Here is a 20,954-nt window from a genome sequence, read left to right on the forward strand (position 1 = left end):
GTACCTTGAGTTTGAAGAAAGTGTTTGTGTTGGCTACTCCGCGATGTGGCAGCTCTAGGCCCGACCTCAGGATTCCTTGGTCTGGTGAGGAAAGGCAGGACAATGGATTTACCCAGGAACAAGGAAAAAGTCACCAAGTCCAGCAAAAAGTTCTGGGGTTCTAACAGGTGAGGAAGATTTGGCACATAAATGATTTCCTTCAGGGCCTCGCCCATAAACTTGAATCATGTCCGATGTTCTCTTCAACCATACTGTAGTCTTATTGGCCTTTGTAATCGCCCCTTCATTATAAATGATCTAAAGGTAGTCCAAATGTATTACCCATGCAGTCAGTTGCAGAAAGTTTTGGATGAGCTTTTTTCCCGCAGCAGTCTAGAGGGGTGGGCCTGTGGCATGACTTTCAGAAACCTCTTGGTTCACTCTGCGGATTTGGTGTCTTTTCAGCAGCACCAACAAAGAACACTGATTGCCCGGTCAGTCTTCTTTGCTTCCTACAGTCCCACACTCTGGTGAGGGGGTCTGGTGAGTTGCATCTGATCTCTGGAGTGGCCTTATGGGCTCAACACAGATTTGGATGCATTCAGCCTTTCGACGATGTACTCAAAATGGGCAGCAGGCTTCTGCAGCTCTTAAAACTCCTAGGACCACATGATATTGCTTGTTTCAAAGCTTGTCTTGGGACTGGTTGTTCCCACCAGGCTAAGGGAAGGAGTCCTCTTAGGAGATCCTCAGTCACATAGGTAATGGGGTCAGGACACAAGTGGTCGCTTCACGATCTTGCAAAGGTTCTGCAGGCATATCTGCTAGTCTTCTTTTTCAATTACCGGTTTCCTGTGGTCTACTTGCTTTACACTTGTTAGGGAGAATTCTCTGTTTAGGCTGAATTTCCTAACCTAGTGAGTCCCCCAGCAGCTTTGCTGGATTTTTGGGGTTTATTTTTTTTCTCCTGCCAAGAGTGAGATTCTTTTACCCTCGCTCTTGGACATGATTTGAGTGTGTCTCTTACTCCATAGGGCTTCATGTATTTTTGTGATGTGTTACACAGCACCCTCAGTGCAGTAACACCGGGGTGTCATAGTGACCCCCCCCCAGTATAGACTCCATACCCTGGGACTGACTACTGTCTCCCAGGGCATGTAAAGTCACCATTGACTTTACTAGTCTCAAATTCTGAACAGAACCAGTACAAACCATCATATTGTGGACGTACTGGCCGGGGCAATTCGATTGCCACGGGGTCTGTTAGTCGAGGGGGCACGTCTCCGTGCCCCCTGATCGAGTTTTGGCTGGTGGCAGTGGATACTACTTTTTATATTCGACCGCAAATAGATCTATGGGATTTCCCATTGTTCGAGGCTACCAACTTTAATTATTTAATTCCTATAGCCTCGAACATACCGCCGGTTTATTTAATTAATATTAATTCTCCGGTTGGTATTTTTTGCCAGAACTCGGTTCTAAAATGTTCGCTTCTGTGACTCCAACCCAAGTTGAGCCCTTTGTTCCACTATTTTGGCGGGCTTCTCCACAGAAGCCCTCCAAAGTGGTGCCGCTCTGTCTGGGGTACTTAGGAGGGGCGGAGGGGGATTTAGGCACCCTGGACTGAGTTGCCTAGGCAACTCAAGTCGCACTCCATCCTGATTGGCCCAAGTGGTGAGCCGGCCGGCTCACCACTTAGCATGTTTGAATGACAGCTAGGCTGAGTGAATGGGGGTTTTCTGCATAAAAGCAGGGCTTTGGGGACTGGAACTTGAGAAGTCGCTACAGGATCCAAGAATCCGACGAGGGAGAAGCTGAGCCGACCTGCTACGACGACACCACCGGTGGAGCCCTGCTGAACCGTCTCACCACTTTTCCCAACGACAGAGGAGATCTCCAGCCCGGAGAGTCTTCTTCCTTCGACTGGTGGGGATAACCAGTCTGCTTCCTTTTTCGCTTCCTGGAGCATCTTGTGGCCGCCTTGCCTGTGCCAAGCACCCCGGCAACCGGGATACCACGTTTTACCACTACCGCAAATCAAAGGGTAGTACCTTTAACCGGAAAACTCTGCGGCTGGTTTCTTCCCTGGCAGTGCAACGACCTTCATCTTTCCTCCACGTCGAGATCTTCTCTTCCTCTGGACGACGCCGCGACTTGCACCCACTGTCAGGAACAACTGCCCCCGCTGGAGGATCCTTTCCACATAAGGTACCGTGTTCCGCTTGGCTTCCCTTGCAACCGACTGTACGGGTTAGATTTAGTCCCCGGCTTTCGACCCTGGGTTAGCCTGGGACACCCTGGCTAAACGTTTCTGAGCCTAACTAAAACCGTTCTGAACTCCCTGCAAGACTTTTTAAGCCTATTGTCATTGTGTGATCTTGGGTGCATTTGTGCCCTGCTCTCTCCAAGAGTGGGCCCGCCTATGGACTTTGGCTCACAAGTAACTTTTGACTTTCCTGCCTTGCTTAAGAGTTCCTAAGTATTAGTGTGGTGTATTTTCCTACATTCTGCCTTTTTCCCTCCCTTTTTCGTTAACTTATTGGAGTGCCATCTATAGTTAAGCGCTCACCTCTGTCTGGAAATAAGTGATGCTAACTAAGACTTGTCTGATAAGGAATAAGGAGTATATATATAATAGTAACTGTGTTTAGAGTGAATTACAATAATAGTGCTGGAGTGTTTCAATACGTGTGTTTTTAAATAAATAATTATATACCTTGATACCAAAGCTCTGGTCAGTGCTATTGTATCTGAGTGCCTATTTTGTATACTTTGCATACTGCCTAACTCTTCTTGAGGGAAGTCTGACTGCTCAGCCACAGCTACCAGGTAAATCTGGGTGGTACAGACTGCTACCAAGTGGGTTTACTGCCAACACCTGTAGTCCTAAATCTTTTGCAGTGGTCCCCAAGGGAACTGCACAGGTTTCTGCCTAACAACACTCAAGAAGTCTCACCTTTTATACAGTTGCAGCACACCCTCCTCTGCAATCTCGCTCAGCATTTTACAGAAAGGGGGCATTTGGTGGTCCAATCATGACAGCCAGAGCCCCTGTGGGAGCTGGTCCTATTCAGGCACTCTGGCAGACAAAGGACAGGTGGGTGGAAGACTCCTCCCCCACTTTCTGCCTGCTCAGACACTCTGGAGCCTAGGCGGGGATACCAACTGGTTCCCGCCAAAGGCAAAACACACACACAGTCCTCCCCCTTCCAGAATTGTAGAGGGTAGGGCTAACAAAGAACAACCACACTAGTAATGGCAAAAAAGGAAGGGAGGTACTTGAGTGCCCCTATTGTGCACTACCGAGGCTATGGACATAGTCTGCTGTATAAAAAATACACAATAGTTGGTTGAACACATCCACTGCCACCGGCCATAACTAGGTAAATGTCTGTGACAAAAAGTCACAGGAGCAGAGAGACGGGGGAAAATAGGTATCCCTTGGCACTCCAGTGAAGGTGGGGGATGCCAATCTCTCAGACTATAGAGTTTTGGGAGAGATACTAAGTATCTCTCGATCCTTGAGGACTGTAGTTAATTCAAGAATATAGGAAATAAATTCTTAGAGGACCCAAAAGGTCCCCAGCAACACTGTCCACGAGCAGCTGTGTGCTGCAGTAGTACACCACAAATGCCTTTAAGAGCTATGGAGCAGACTCCATAGTACAGGTAGAATACAAAGAATAGAGTTCCAAAAGACAGACCCCATAAGAATGAATGAGTGGAGAGAGGCTCCACTCATTCATGATTAAAAGAAAAAGGTCCGGAAGACAAGCCAAATTTGCTGGGGGTCTCACTAGGAGATGGCTAGGAGAGGGCATGAAGCACAATGATACATCTCCCTAACACTGGCCCCTTCAAAGGGCCACCTGAAAGAATCTTTCCCACCCATGTCTGGCCTGAGAGGGCCCCATCCCACTTCCTATTTTCACAACGAGGCGGTCACCGTCCGTTACTTCACGCACTGGTTAAGTGCCACCTCTTTGTTACGATGCTACAACACCCATTGCCCGTCACCCCCCCACCCCCCCCACCCCCACAGAGCCATAGCATCACTGGCACTCACGTGCCTGCATTAGTCACTCCCCAATACTTTCTGTGCACTGCTCCACTTTGGTGCCTTCCTTTGCAATCCTACTTGGCAGCCTCGAGGCCCGTTGACCGCTGCCTACATTCTGTGTATCACTGAGCTCCTGCAACCATCCTAATACCCTGCCTCACCTTTCTCTTGGTTACTATACGACCTTCATGTTCCACTGCACTTAACTTCACCTCTCCATCTAAGTGCCTCTGTAGCTCCTCCCTGCGAACTCTGACTGCCTAATCTGGCCTACTTATCTCCAGGATAGCAAAGCTGCAGGGCGTCGTCCTTCACTACAGCATGTGTTAACAGTAATTTTGCCTTTAAATGCTCTATTCCCCTGCTGCTTTTTGTTGCTCTGGTGGCTATCGGCCTGATTGGACTACTTAAGCCCTCCTACTGTAATTCTGCACCATGTGAAATGTGTGTTCTTTCTGTAGTGCTTTCACCCATACATAAACTGTTTTTCTGCTGCATTTTAGTGCCTTGCCTGAATAGAATTTAGATGTGCTTTTTAAATTCTTTGCATTCCACCTTGAGCCGGTATCCTCTAATCTCTGCATTCCAGCCCTTGTGTGCTGCCAAGCGCCTTGCGATCGCAGTAGTCGACACTGTTGGCCGATTCACCCCCACAATGATGGTCTATACCATCTGCATCATTATGTATTTCGATCATGATGCATTTGCAAGCACTATGTAACTAAACAAACCGCACTCGACCACATGCGGGCTATGTAACATGTATGTAACAAAGTCTGCGCAAGCACTTATGTAATCAAATAAGCATTCTTGTACAGTGCTGCGATGCCTGAGGGCAGTTGTGTGCTCTATAAATGCAAATAAATAAATATCGCTATCAAGGCCTTTTTGGGGTGCAGTCAATCCAGGAAGTACCAGGCCCTCTGACACCACAGGGTCTTAACTAGCAGCAGGTCATCTGACCCTGGTCTTCAGTCTAGCCCACACTGATGCGTCTTGACTCTCAGAGCCTTCGCACCCTCCTCCTCGTCACCTTTCTTAACCACAAATCCCCATCTCGGTTGTTTAGTGAGCTGAGGGGGAAGAGGGCTTGCTCTATAATTGTTCACCAGGCAGTAGATCGCTCATACGAGTCTCAGAGTCTTGTAGAGCACCAACCGCCATTGGATCCCTGCCCTTATCTTTGCCACTGCATCCCACCTCCTTCTTCCGTCGGCTGCACCGGATACTGGGCGTCCAGCTACTCCGTTTATGCTGCTCTACAGTAATTCAGATGTCACCTCCACTCCAACTTGATGCAGGGCTGTATTCTCGGGTTCGGGCACACAGCACCTATCCGGCTGATGGGCAATGGACGTTGAGAATTGCCATTTTTAGTGAGGCCCTGGAGATGGAGGGTGATTTCACGTCTGCTGTTGTCTGGTGGCCATCTTGGAATCCCTTATTGGGCTTTTAAATTAAACACTAAGCAACTAAAACATTTAGTTAAATATGGTCACACCAACACCCTTAGGCAAGATTGATTGCAGTACCGTGTGGGAGACTGCACCAGTCTTGTCCTCTTTGCAATAGTTAACCCAACCTTTGGTATAAGCATGTACTACACAAGTTGGTAGAGTGACTGAGCAGCTGTGCTTATTTTAAGAGGGGTCAATGTGAGCTGTAGGGTAATTATACAGAGATTCACAGTGACAAGTATCCAAATAAACACTTACACTCAGGTTTCTTGATTAAACAATTATTGATTTAATAGTCAGTTGAAAAAGCCTTCTTCAGAAGGGAGCACATATATGTAGCACAATAATATATTTTAAAAATACACACTCCGTTTCATTAAATCAGTAGATGACCATTTGGGATGGCACACAGATACTTCTTACACCCTGGGGTGACTTAAATAACTAGGACCCTGTGGATATTGATATCACTGGCACATTTAGAACAATACTGAGGTTGGTGTCCAAGGAAAAGGTTTTAGGGATTAAAACAATGATTAACAAATATTCTTAAGCAGGTAAGTACTTTTTGAACCCTCCAATGCAAAGTAAAATAACCCTTTCCTGAGGAACAGTTAAGCTCAAAGTCAGAGGTAAGAAGAGACTTTCAGGGAGCCAGGCCAGCCAATGTTGAGCAGAAGTCTAGGTGAGCTGAAGCACTTCTTGTAGGTAAGTAAAAGTCTTGCACAATGTTTTAGAAGTCTTTGTAGAAAATGAAATCCCTCTAGGGCCACAAGCTCGGAGTCTTGTGACGGGCAAATCTGCATGCAACTCTGCAAAAGCAACCAAGACAAGTCTCAACTGAGAACTAGCAAGGCTACACAACGAGGTAGGTCCCCTTAGTTTTACAGTACTTTTGATTTGAAGAAATTGGTTCCAGCTGGCTTCTGTTCCTGTGCAGGTCTGCAGATCCTGTTGTTCCTGGGTCTCACCTGAACGAGTGTACCCTTACTTGTTCTGTTTTAAACCACAGAGATTTAAGGTGGACAGGTATAATTAGTCACTAGACCTGTCCACTAAACTGTTTTTGAAAAGAGAATAGGTTTCTTGATTCTAGAAATTATATGGATGAGTCAACCGCTAAATGCATGTCACCACCCACTGCATAGTTGTACAGGGTGCTTCTAGAAAGTGTTTCTAAGCACAAAATGAAAAAACTATGATTCAACAAAAGATTTGTAAAAAAGTGCAATCATGTATTTACAACACTTAATATAACAATAAAGGGAAACCATTTTTTCACATAGTACTTTTGAAGTGATCAACAGAATTACAAATGGAATGTTAAAGAAATTGCATATAACAAAACAAAAAGACAATACTTCGTAGTTAAATCACTAAAAAAGTGGTATTCTTAAAAAGGGCTTCAAATGCATGTGCAAAGTTCAACAAATCCATTACAACGTTGATCCCAATTTGGATACTTTAGTCATCCTTAGTATAGCAGAGTTATTCAATAAGAAAAGCAATGAATGCTGCAGGGTCATTAGATACAAGATATCTGATCTCTGGGTCTCAGTCGTGGGGACAAGAGGGAGGACGTCTGGGGACACCTGCACTACTAATGGAAGGTCGGCGGCAGCCATGGGAAAACTTCAGATCAGCAGCAGTTTGCGGTTTCAGTTCCTCGTGGCTCTCGCAAACAGCACCACTGTGGTTCTCTGATACCTTTATGGACTTTCTTCGCATCTGAGGTCCAGCACTCTGAGGTGGCTCAGGCTTGATCAGTCCTGCTTCATGGGAGCCCGGAGGATCTTCCTGTAGCTCGGGTCCGACTTAATTAGATTCTGGTGTTCCTCTCCCTGGCAGTCGGTTCCTGCAGCAGCAGTGGAAGAACAGCAAGCTCAGAGAGGATGTCCAGACAAGTTTGCTTTGGGGTTGATTGGTCCCACCAACCCAAGGGGATAATTGTCCGTTGCAGGGCTTCTTTAGTCGAGGTGAATTTGGAGCTTCAGCAATGCAGCAGGGCTTCACCGGGCAAACCAATGGTCCAGAAGTTGCAGCAAGCGTCTCTTCCAAGTTCTTCTTCGGATTAATTCGTCCAGTGGTCGACTCTGCCTTCCAAGCAAAAAGCCTTGCCTTGTATGCAGGTTTCTCCCATTAATTTGCAGCCTAGCTGTTACTCACACAGCAGGGAGGCTGTCCTCCAAGGACAGCCAGCCAATCACCTTTTTTATGTATTCCTGTAACCAAGGAGATTAAGCACAGGGAATTTTCCCTATCTCCCCCGCTTCCTGCCCTGCTAGACACCCTGGAGCCAGAGGCGGGCTTCACCAGTGAATCCTACCAAAGACAAAACGAGCAAAGGGACCAATCCTGGTTTGGCATGCAGAGTAAATCTCAAGAAGGACCTTTCCAACATGAAATAGTGAAAAAAGTAGACCGGGCCATTTTGACAAAATGGGCCCCAATGGGTGCCTTACTGCAGCTGCAATTGCAGGCCGCGGTAGAAACACACAATGGTAGGAAAAAGTAAACCACTGCCACCAGCCATTAACTGTTAAAAAGGTAATGTATAACAAATATTACATGAGAAACTAGACAAAGGGGATCCTAAGTAACCCCTCCAGCACCCTATTGTAAGACAGTGTGTGCTGGGTCGAGAGTCACTTCACTGTTCTTGGAAACAGCAGTTATCCAAGAGAAGATATTTAAACCAACTTCCCTGTGTCACTGCGCTGAAGGTGCTGTGTCACAGTGTAAAGATGATACCCATGGAGTTTGTCAGATTCCAAAGTCAAAAAGTCCAAACCACAGAAGAATACACAAGAGAGTGGGAAAAAGGTCTCTCTCCAGGTTAGAAATTAAGTCCTAAAGCCCATCAAAAAGAGCTGGGGGTCTTTAATGTAGAAGGGAATTAGCACATTTCTGAGAATTCTCCCTAACAAACACTAATGTAACTGATATATACTTTCACTCTTAGGAATAATAGAATAGCATTATTCTGTAACTAGTGAAACAATTAACTACTGAATGTACATTTTGATTGTTTCAAATGTATAAATATCATGGTGATCAATCATACAAAAAATATATTTAAATTTAGCCTATTTTCATGGATTGAATGCTGTACAACTTCATGTAAAGAAGAGTGGGGGTGAGAAAGAGGAGAGCTGTTGGAAGTTTAAGTAATGTAACTCAAATTCTTGAGTTTCCTACATGATGGACCAATGTTACTTCTGTCATGTCTAGAGTAGCGGAGTGGGCCAAACTACGGATTTGCTGCCAGTGACAAATCGCTTTGTCCTGATATCACTCCACATCAACTTTCCATATGCAAGGTTGTTTTACAAATATTATTTGAAATCCCTAGTTTGGGATGGTAGTTGCATGGAGCTTGTTTCAAAGCACATGTAGTTCCAAATTAATATAAGAATTGTTGCTGGATCCCAGATTTGATAAATATCAAATTTGTGTGGCTAATGTTTTGGACTAATTGATCCTTTTTATTGTGAGTGCAAGCTCTGAGCTCTACCCTGCCTAAGTTGCTTGGCCCTTTTCTCCAACAGGATTTATTGCAATGCCAGTGGAAAGGTTTCTGATAATTTTTCATAACTCAATGATTAATGTAAACTGAGGATTATAGGTCGTGTGCTAAATATCTCATTTTAAATGTGCCTGTTAGTTTGGCCAACAGATGATTGAAAGCCTAGATTTGTGATTTGTGTACCATCACCAACCCTGTCAAAAGGCTAAACAGGGCCAGTAACTCTTATATTTAAAACAAGTGGCCTAAGGCAGCCTTTGAATTTGTTTTTTGTTTGCCAGTTGAGTGCACATTGATTGCAAATATGGAATAACTCCTACCTTGTCTTTACATTTTGAACCTTTACATTTTGAACCTAATTTTGTCTCCTAATTAGAATGCAAATATCGAGGTTGCCTTGACAGAGAGGACGTTGTTGGGATTTCTCCTTGCAAAGATTCACAAGATTGACCCGGATGTGATTGTGGTAAGTGATTTGCTCAATTTGTGGGAATGGCAGGGATACTGTTATTGAGATAATCCTTCATACACTGCTTTAGGGTTCATTTTATTTTTATTTTTAAATTAGTCATCTCCCCAATTGTACCAAATTTCTTTTCACAAAATGTGATGTATCTGCACAAATCATATTTTGTGTTTATGCTTTATTATGTCTTTCAGTAAAAGACTATGATTGGCGATAGGGAAACCATTTTCTCAAGGCCCATTTTCCTACATATTTTTGTGCCTTTGGTTGTGGAAGATAGGTTAATGGCAGTTGGTAGACGTCAACCAATTCCTTGTGTACATAGATTATTTTGCGTACTAGCGTACCAATAGAAAATAGCTAGACTTTAAAAATAGTTCAACTCTGTATAGAATAAGTCATTGGTATTGTCTTACCCAATACACCATTGTAGCTGGAAACTTTGTGTATTGTTACCTTGTATTGAAGGAAATTCTCATTAATAAACTGCTGTGGCACACCAGGTTTTATGCAAAGTTTGGTAAACTAGTTTGTTTGTTCCATTTTAATTAAGGTACTTTCCTTTCTTTTGTGAACAGGGCCATGATATTTATGGGTTTGATCTTGAAGTCCTGCTGCAGAGGATCAATGTGTGCAAAGTTCCTCACTGGTCCAAGATTGGGCGCCTCAGAAGATCAATCATGCCAAAGCTTGGGGTAAAATGCAAATGTTGTCTTGGTTGCAGTTTGTAATCTGAAGGTCAGGTCTGATGCTTGCTGCTCACATCTTTTGCACAGAAGTGTATTACTAAGGTTTCTTTCAACACAATTTCTTTTTTGTTTTATTGCAAATGTCCCTGCTAGTTTATAATGGTATTGGCCAAGATTTTCCATGTAGGTAGGTAGATTACTCTGAGAAGTCAGCAGACTTGCCTGAATTCGCTCTTTTCTCACCAGGAAGGCATTGCATTGAATGTTTCTAGTATTGCCTGTAGTCACAGATGGCCCAATGACTAATCTGAGTTTTGGGGATGGTTCAATGGTTGTTGTTTGATCCAGCAGGGCTTTGGGCTGTCCCTCTCATCCAGAAATGCACATCCTCCCTACATAAGGCATCTTTAACCCCAGGCTAGTAGGTACCGAATATGGACCCCTACTGTCTACGATCTTACTTCTGCTAAGTGTGAATACATAATCTAGTTTATTACCTCCCTCAGGGACCTTGTGTCTATCCACTGAATAGTGTAGAGTCAGTATGCCTCCTTCCTTTCACGTCCACACTCGCACACTTTTCACGCTGTTCCCTTCATCCTTCTCTCCTTACCCCAACTCCACCCACCTACTTCTCCTTTGTCTTCCCTCTGTCACTATGACGTCTCACTGTTGATATAGATTCCTAGAATTTGGCCCGGTGGGCCGATTTTAGGAGCCCACCCTAGTTATATGGAACAGGGAACTCAGAGGTTAGCCAAATCCCAATCAAGGTAGCAATGGAGAGCTGTCAAGGCTATTCTTAGGAGAGAATGAGTAGTGGGGTCATGGGCCCTCAGAGTTCCCACAATATAATGCACACACAATTCAATTTAGGCAGGCAAGTATAAAAAATGGTCACACACTCACTCACTCACTCACACACTCACTCACTCACTCACTCACTCACTCACTCACTCACTCACTCACACACTCACACACTCACACACTCACACACTCACACACTCACACACTCACACACTCACACACTCACACACTCACACACTCACACACTCACACACTCACACTTCCTCTCTCACTTCCTCTCTCACTTCCTCTCTCACTTCCTCTCTCACTTCCTCTCTCACTTCCTCTCTCACTTCCTCTCTCACTTCCTCTCTCACTTCCTCTCTCACTTCCTCTCTCACTTCCTCTCTCACTTCCTCTCTCACTTCCTCTCTCACTCTTGGATTCCTCATCTATGATCCTATCCCCAGTGCAGGTTTTCACAGAAACCTTTCTGCCACTCGGAGGCACAGCACGTCTCTGCGTCGGCACTTTCCAATGCCTCTAGGTGCCCTGGGCCAGTATATATTGAGGCGTTGCTCCCCGTAACCTCAGTTCCTTTTTTATGGGTTCTCTGTTCACTTATTGGAATCTGTTCGCTTACTAAAAATAATTTCTATACAGCATGCCGACTGTTGAAGGTCTCCGGATTCAAGCCATGTGTGGATTGTGGCTGGCACATGTCTGTATCCAGTGGATAGACGTACTGTCTGATTCACTCTCGTTCCCGCCAAGTCCATACAAGTTTAAGATTGCGGATTGTGCCTGTTCATGCACTTGAAGCCCCTCCTGGAAAGAGCGCCAAAACTCTTCACCTTCGTCCATAAGGCGAAGAGTGTAGAGCAGCGATCTCATTGAATGTCGCATGATGCAGAGCGCTGTCCCAAAAAAAAACGGCTCAGTGCAGAGTATGAAAAGGACAAAAGGTGGCACTGGAAGAGGTCCAACACCCGTCCCTGACCCCCACCCCATCCCCCTGATTGGCTCCTCGCACAGTCTCTCTTCTTCATCCTTTAAGAGGAGCCACAGCTTCATGGAGTTTCCTGTACGGCAGGTAAAAGTCCCTTTTCCCCCACCCACACCTCCACTAAAGAGGATTGCGAGGCATTTCACCTAAAGATGGACTTCTTTGACATGGCGCCTTTGACTTCAGTCGGGGCGCTGACTGGTCCCCCTGTGTCTGTTGAGACTGGCAGGGCACCCGTTGGACTTAACTCCTGCCCACCCGTTTGGGCTTGGCCCTGGATCCATTGATGAACAAAGTGTCCAAGCGCTGGATGACCCTAAGGGCACTGCAGTCTCGACATCGACACCCTCTGCGCCGATCGCCGGTATTGTTGAAGATCCCTGGGATTACGCTCCCCTCCCAAGAGACTCCATGTCCAATATGTACTCAATCTATTAAGTGGAAGGTGATCAGGTACCATTCAGATTGGAACCCATGGTGTCCAGGGAGGAGAAAGATTTCCCTGAATTCTATGGGGACGGTGAGGATGGGATTGGGCTATTTGAGGACCTGCGGGTTGCCAGTGACCTGGACACGCCCACAGAGATGGATATCTTGTTAGCTCCCACTCAAAGCAAGCCTCATGCTGGTTTTCAGCAGATAATGGTCAAGGTAGCTGAGACCTTGGGCTATACGCGATTTTTTTGAAAATATTTTACCTAATGGTGAAGTGATACTTTATTTAACCTAAAAACAAAAATCACTTTTTACTTTCTCCTTTTTTTCATAATGCGGGGGATACCCGCCTGAAGCTCCCCTTACCCCTCTCTACCCTAACTTATACCCTTACCCCACACCCCGTCTATTGTGCACTATACATATACCACATTACCTACCATTTTCGGCCAGATAAATTCGGTCACTTCTCCTTAGGTGAAATTGTATTCAGTGAAATCGTTGGCAACAGTGACCTTGGGGCTTTCTGCTCCATCCAGATCGAAGATCCAGTATGAGCATTGTGATATCCTGGATGATGCGCCCTAGGAAGTAGTCGCTGCTGCCCTTCAATGTTTCAAGGTGGTAGTAGTGGCACCTGTAACAGAAGTTTGGGAGAAACTTGCTGCTACTGTGACAATTGACTGGGATGTGGCGAGGAAATGCTGCCTGGCGTTATCTGATCTGGCGTTTCTATCCTCTCCTGAAAGCTTGGTGGTTCAGGTTGCGATGGTGAACCTAAAAAAACCTTCACTTTCCCTTCCTTCCCTCCAGATGGGGAAAACAAGAGACTTGACGATTGGGGCAATAAGATGTTCGGCAGCCTTGTCCTACGTTATGCTCTTCTCCATCACCTCTTTGTTTTTGCTATGTCACCCCGAGTGGGACGGGTATGCCCAGACGTGGGTCAGGTGCCTGCTGAGCCTAGAGACCCAAGCTACTCCTCACTGATGAGGCCCAACAATGCTGAAACATGTTTGGGGATGCTTGGGGTCTCGTGCAGAAGGGATGTGACCTAGCAGTTTGGGCTGGACCGTCCCTTTTGGGGTGGGGCTACGCCTGATTTGCATATGGTCTTTCCCCTCTGTAATGGCTTGGCAGGCGAAGAACGATGGTCTGGAGGGTTGCCCAGAGCAATGCCAGAGGTTAAGATTCATTCTAAATCTTCCAGCCATCACCTCTTTGTTTTTGCTACGTTGTGCTCTTGCCAAATTCTTTCTGCCTATGGTCTGTGGTGGCAGGAGCGGCCGGGCGCATATCCCTGAAGGAGAGATGTCGGATGGTTTCCAGGCCCTGGACAGATTTTACAGTCGGCTTGTACACCGCTGATTGTGTTGGCATGTCCATGGCTATAGGGATGGTACTTGGGAGTCACTCATGGTTGAGAATGCCTGGTTTTGCAGCAGATGTGCAGGCCAGGCTGCTGGGTATGCCTTTTGATGACCAGAACCTGTTTGACTCAAAGGCAGACAGCACCCTCCAGAAGGTGCAGTCGTCGAAGGGTACGGTTAAGTCCTTGTAGATAGCGGTGCAACAGCCCTCCACACACAGCCTGCCACTGCTGAAGATATATTTTTGTCCCTTCCCAGCCTATGCTGCTAGAGGCTGTGGTCAGGCCTGTGATGAATCTGGTGGACTCATCACGGTTTGCCGTTGATTACCTCCTCCCTTGTGGCCAGAGGATGGCAGCTGCTACCTGATCCTGACCCTGGGGGCGGCTGTATGAGGGAGGGTCACATGCTGAGGGGGGGGACGAACCTCCAGGAGGGTATCCGGACCTCATCGGGTGAGACACGATATTCCCCTTTCAGGATGAAATCCCCATTTGCAACAATCTAATGGCCCATTGTGGTAGCTTCCCTCTTTTACCCATGGAGAGTAGTGAAAAGCTCTGGTCACATCCCAAAGGCCAACTCTCAACTATCAGGCTAGTTTGCCTTTAAAACCGATTGCAAATGTTTATATAGTATTCTCAAAAAGGGACTACTATTCCCACAATCGCTACAATGGGATGAGGAAGAGGTGCAGTGAGGTGAGGTGTAAGGATCAAAATCACCACTTCCCACTGTCAGTAGTCTAGTCTTTCTCCCAAATCATATTGGCCAGAGCCAATATAAAAATAAGAAATACTCAGGAAGTGTGAGAGGTCCCTGGAGGACCAGTCTCTCGGAATCATTTGCTGAAGAAAGAAGGGCTGAAAACTGCAGTGCCTAAAGGGGGAACATTTGCTTCCCAACTGCCTGTGGCGAGCTGGAAAGCACTGGAGGTGTCAAAGAATCCAGCACACCTCCCTCCAGGAGGAAGGGCAACATGCCTGGGCATCAGCAGAGTGCCCCAGCCCAGGTGACACTGCAGTATCCCTCACGAGTGTGTGGGGCTGGAACCAGGGATATTTTGTTGTATTACCCTTCTGGGGTGAGACCTGGTGAAGTTGATGGTAACAAGACCAAAGAACTGTGCTGGCGAGAGAGGGCTTGTCCTCTCTATTGCAAAGGTTAGAGGTGGCTCGGGAAGCTCAGACGGCGCATCTCACATGAAGGCGTGTAGACGCAGACGTTGGTGGCATGAGTTGGAGTGGTGGTGCCAAGGGGCTCGGCAGCAAAGAGGGCACGAATCGTTGCGAGAGCAAGCAGGCCCACAAACGCCAAGAACCACAAGACTGTTCCTGGGCGCTTGGCAGCTTGAGGAAGCAGCGTTACCCTTAGCGAAACCTAAAGGGCAGCAGGCAGGAGCAGAGTCGCAGGAGAAGCCAGAGAGACGTCAAGGCAATCTAGAGTGGAAAGCAAGCGGCAGAGCTGCGCCATGTAAGCGTGATGGGGACCGAAGACGCCAGGAAGAACCAGTGAGCCAGCCCAAGCTAAGTGGGGACCCCAGGGCGTTTCGGCAACCACGCCAAACACAATTTGAACTTTGTAACACTGTGAAACCTGAAAAGATGAGATTGTTTGTAAATCAAATGGGTATAATACCAGTGCAATCCCTAAGAATGAGTACATGAGATGCTGATATGGGTAAAACCGAAAGTGTACATTGAAAACATTTAAAACACTGACTCAAGGAAGAGGATACCGAATTGTGAATGTAAAGAGACTGTTGCTCCGAAATGGAAACGAGAAGTCCTGGCAGGCAAGTAAACCAGGCAAAGTGCAAGCATATGAAAAGTCCTACCAGGAGAGTATACCAGGCAAATTGTAAACCTTCAGGGAAGTCCCAAGAAAGGACAGTGTGTGGTTGAAAAAAGAAGGAACTTGTAAGGAAACCGCAAGGTTGAACAGTGTTGTATCTAGTAGGATTATTGCTGGCCAAGGAGATAACCAAAGAACTATTAGAAACAGAAACCGTGTCATTCCATTTGAAATATCCAGAGGAAGGGAACCACTCTCTTGAACCAAGGTACTGTTACCTTAGAAAACTTTTGTTTTGGATCTATTATATTTTCATGTATCAACATGTTTTACAAATACCATGTTGAAGATATTTCCCATATCACTTTATTATTTTGTTTATAGTGTGAGGGTCAGGATAAAACATTTGGACACATGGACGGCTTTTGATTTCTGACATCCTGACAAAGACAGACCCTTAGCTTTTGGTTATAGGTAGGGAAATTACTCTTCGAGCAGGGTCAGAGCGTTATTACCCCAACCAGTTTGTTAGTAAATCTTTAACCAAAAACATGCCCACTTTGTGTCTTGCTTTCATTTCTGACCCCACACAGGCCTCTCCGGGAAGGCTGCAAGGCAGACTCCTCTTGAGGAGCATGGGTAGAGGAGGAGGTGCAGCTGTGCCCATGTAACAGCCAGAAGACCAGGAACAACCCAGGAAACATGGGACTCCAGGGGAACATCGAGCCCATAACCCCGGAGGAGGGGCCCGCAGGAACTACTGTGGCGGACGACAGGGAAACAGAAAACGAGCCTGAAAAAATGGGCCGGATGGGGCCACAGGAGGAAGCCAGTCCTCGTGGTCGGAGGCAGACATAGGCGCCGACCGTGAAATGTGTTACCTGGGTTCAGGTCATAGCGACCCACAATCACGACGGGTTGCAATTCCAAGGTGGAGGGCTAACCCCTGCCCTGGAGGCATGTTACACCTAAGCCGCAGAGACCGCGGCGCGAACGCTCAGCCAGAGCGAGTAACGGGAATTCTTTCTTCTTGCAGAATCGTTCATATCAATGGGCTTATGAGGATTAACCCGAGGTTTCAGCCTTACCCTCTCAGAAGACCTAAAAGAATATCAACCAGTGCTGAACTAAGAGAGCTGAAACTCCTGATTTATTTCTTTCATTTTGTTCTCAAGTCAATAAAGGCTGTCCTTTGTTCAATTTACCTGCCTAGTCTAAGTGGTCACACAAAATTTAGTGGCAGCGGTGGGATTGTAAAACTCCATGGAGGCCCTCATCAAAGCCCTCACAGATGGACAGCAACAACTCCAGCAGTCGTTGCAGGTGCAGACCCACCAGGCTCAGGTGGACAGACAGGCTTTACAGCAGGCATTACAGCTGCAAGCGGCCAACCAAGATGTTATTAAACAGATCCCCGAAACGATGACCGCTACCAGAAGGGCTTCCATAGCTCCTACCAATGTGCTGCAGACGTTCCAGCCAGGAGAAGACCCAGGGTATTTCTTTACCAACTTTGAACGGGTGGCAAGAAATTCCCAGTGGAAAAATGGGGCCACTTCATCGCTCCCCTCTTGACTGGATCCATGCAAGGAGCCTATCAGGCTGCTAATCCTGCAGGCGATGCCACATATGCAGATATTAAGAAAACCATACTGGAAAGGATGGGGGTGGAGGTGGAAGCCTACAGGGCTAGGCTGAGAGAGACACGCCTATGAAATGGTGAGACACCCAGCAAACTGTATTATAGAATCCATGACTTGAGTGATAAATGGCTAAAGCCAACTGCCAGCACTGTTCAAGAAATCATGGACAAAGTCAAACTAGAACAGTTTGTAGACGCCCTACCAACTGCTATGCAATGGTGGGTACGTCAACACCACAGACCCACTCTGTCGGAAGCTATTGACATTGCTACGGCCTTCCAAAAGGCCGGTCCAACCCGGTTGGCCGTCCATAAACCCGCACTTCGAGGAACTCCGGTCCCGGATGTCAGGAATAGTCGCCCGGAAACACGCACAACAGCCTGCCCCTCCCCCCCCCTAACAAGCAACCCCAGTCCTTTGACTGCGGTGAATGGGGGCATATAGCTCGGTTCTGCACAAGAAAACCTAAACCCGAGCCGAAGGAAATTGGGTGTACCGAGTCCAGAGAATTCCGGCGAAGACGGGAACCATATCTAGTGGAAGTCCGAGTAGATGGCACTCCAATACAAGGTCGTCTTGACTCCGGAAGTGAACAAACAGCCATAAAACCGGAAGTAAGTGGGGGTGAAGGGGCGGGAAGACAACCAATACAAAATGTGTACATGGGGACACTAAATAGTATCCTTCTAAGGATGTAGACCTAGAAGTTAATGGGGTGAATTCCAGAATGAGAGTTGCCATAATGCCACACTTGCCAATCCAGGTGTTATTGGGGACTGACTTACCGACCTTTGGGTAATGTGTTAATGAAGCTGAGTGGTTAAGATCAGCACCCTATGCACATGGCAAGCTTGAACCTAGAGAGCACAAGCATATAAAGAAGACACAGAAAGAGGTGAGAGAAGCTAAACAGCAATGGGAAGAAAGAAACAGATACATAGACTGGTTACCAGAAGACAGCATAAAGACCTTTCGAAGTGAATTGTTAACGGATCCAACTCTGAAGAATGCGAGAGAACAAGCCGTCCCGATCCAAGTAACTGGGACAAGATATCCATGGTTCAAAACAAAGAAAGGGCCGTTATATCGCATAACTAAGGATCCAAGTAGAGTGGAACCGGAACAATTACTGGTGCCTAAAAGTTATAGGCCAATTGTGCTAAGCTTAGCCCATGATGGTGTGGTTGGTGGACACGTTGGAAGGGAAAAAACCCAAGAGAAATTGTTAAAAAGGTTCTTTTTGCCAGGGGTATACAGAGAAGTGACAAAATACTGTGAAGAGTGCCCGATCTGTCAGAAGACAAGTCCACATAAACCTCAAAAAGCCCCTTTACAGCCAATGCCTCTTATAAAAGAACCATTTTCAAGAATGGCCATGGACACAAGTTCATATTGGTCATAGTGGACTATGCCACCAGATACCCGGAGGCCTTCCCGATGAGGGGTGTTCCTTGATCTGTTACTATTTTGTTATGCAATCCAACTCGTGAAAAAAATGGAACCAACTGTTGGCATACTTGTTGGGCACTGCAACTTTGTGTCTGGAGTAATGCAGAAAGTGTGCAAGCAATTATGTATCAAGCAGCTACATACATCCATACATCATCCTCAAACGGGTGGGCTAGTTCAGAGGTACAACCGAACCATCAAAATCATGCCCAAAAGAATAACAGCACCATCTGGAAAAGATTGGGACAGAGTGTTACCTGGTGTCTTGATGGTTCTCCGACATTCCCCAGTCATCTACAGGGTTCTCACCCTTTGAACTATTGTTCGGACATAAGCCAAAAACAATCCTTGACATAGCCAAGGAAGATTGGGAAGAAAAAGAGGAAGAAAAACCTCTTGCGGATTATGTCATTGAAATTAAGGAACACCTAACTAAACTTAGAGAGTTGGCCAATGAGAATTTGGGGAGAGCTCAGTTGTCACAAGCTATCTATTATAACCAGAACTCAAGGATGAGGACGTTTCAAGTAGGTGATAGTCTTGGTATTGTTGCCTAACTGCTCAAATAAAATGCTGGCTCAGTGGAGAGGACCGTATAAGATTACAGCTGTCTTGTGCCCAGTGAATTACCAGGTCGAACAACCCGACAGGAGGGAAAAACAGAACTATCACGCCAATCTGTTATAAAAATGGAAGGAAACCGGAAGGGAACTCCTAAGGGTAAACCAACTAGAGGTGACGAATACTGAATCTGCTTTCCAGGCGGTGAAATGGGGAATACAGCTTGACACCGAGAAAAGAAAGGAACTTGGACGTCACTGACAATCCTTGGAACAAGTGTTCTCTTACTATCCTCGGAAAACAACACTTGTAGAGCATGAGATTCACACAGACCCAACTCAAACAGTAGGAGTTACAGATTGCCTGAATGAAAAAGAGCAGACGTCCAAGCCCAGGTAGAAGAAATGTTAGGCCTGGGAGTAATCAAACCCTCCACCAGCCACTGGTCATCGCCAATCGTGTTAGTTCCTAAACCCAATAGCTCCATCAGGTTCTGTATGGATTACAGAAAACTCAACACCATATTCACCTTTCACGCCTACCCCATTCCTAGGATTGGTGAATTAATAGAGCAACTGAGTACAGCCCAGTATATCAGTACAATTGACCTAACCAAAGGTTATTGGCAGATACCCCTTCGAGAAGAAAAGTTGAAGACGGCGTTCTCTACTCCAACATGTTTATAGCAATTCACTGTGTTACCCTTTGGTTTACACGGCGCTCCACCGACTTTCCAGGCCTTAATGAATAAAGTATTGGCCCCACACACAACCTACAGTTCAGCATATCTGGATGATATTATCGTGTTTAGGCAAACTTGGACAGACCACATCGGACACTTGGTGAATGTTATATCCTCCCTGGGAAGGGCGGGACTACACATCAATCCTAAGAATCATTCTTGGTGCAAGGGAAACAAAGTATTTAGGTTACCTGTTAGGAGGTGGGGTTATTAAACCCCAGGTGGACAAAGTCTAGGCTATTACAAAGCTGCCCATGCCTAGCAACCGGAAACAAATAAGAGCGTTACTGGGATTCGTAGGCTATTATAGGAGGTTTATACCCATGTTCTCCACCATTGCCGGGCCCTTAATGGATGCCCTTAAGTCCACCTACAAGGGAAATGTGTTGCAAGATAACACGGCCAAAACTGCTTTCCAGACTCTGAAAGCTATCATTTCAACCATGCCAGTTTTAAAATGTCCAGACTTCGGAAAACCATATTTTGTCCAGACCGATGCATCTGGAACAGGATTGGGTGCCGTACTCTCACAGGGCACGGAAAATGACTTCACACCAGTTTCCTTTATCAGCAGAAAGCTCCTTCCACATGAGAAAGCATACTCCACATTGGAAAAAGAGTGTCTGGCCATCAAATGGGCCATTGAAACCTTACGATACTACCTTTTTGAAAGATCCTTCAGTCTTCACAGACCATGCACCCCTGCAATGGTTGGCCACGAACAAGGATTCAAATCAAAGAGTTCTCAGGTGGTTTCTTACGCTACAGGCGTTCTCCTTCAAGACGGTGCATAAGCCTGCCTCATTTCAGGTTGTTCCGGACTATCTGTCCCAGAGCATGGATCGGCCCGAGCGGCTCGATTCCTGGGGTGGTGTGTGTAACAGACAGAAGACCAGGAACAACCCAGGAAACATGGGACTCCAGGGGAACATCTAGCCCATAACCACAGGGGAGGGGCCCGCGGGAACTACTGTGGCGGACGACCATCCCC

General features: G+C 46.4%; 1 protein-coding gene across 2 annotated transcripts in view; it reads left to right on the plus strand.

The window, feature by feature from the left end:
• The window catches only part of POLA1 (DNA polymerase alpha 1, catalytic subunit), a 2,474,741-nt gene that overhangs the window by 518,222 nt on the left and 1,935,565 nt on the right, over positions 1 to 20,954 (plus strand). For both annotated transcript variants that reach the window (XM_069637299.1, XM_069637300.1), the window contains exons 18-19: positions 9,399 to 9,488; positions 10,067 to 10,183. In XM_069637299.1, coding sequence (XP_069493400.1) covers positions 9,399 to 9,488; positions 10,067 to 10,183 — 207 coding nt within the window. The remainder of the gene's footprint in view (positions 1 to 9,398; positions 9,489 to 10,066; positions 10,184 to 20,954) is intronic.

Source organism: Ambystoma mexicanum, chromosome 7p (assembly GCF_040938575.1).
Source record: "Ambystoma mexicanum isolate Mex_15411 chromosome 7p, UKY_AmexF1_1, whole genome shotgun sequence".
Classification (NCBI taxonomy): Eukaryota; Metazoa; Chordata; class Amphibia; order Caudata; family Ambystomatidae; genus Ambystoma; species Ambystoma mexicanum.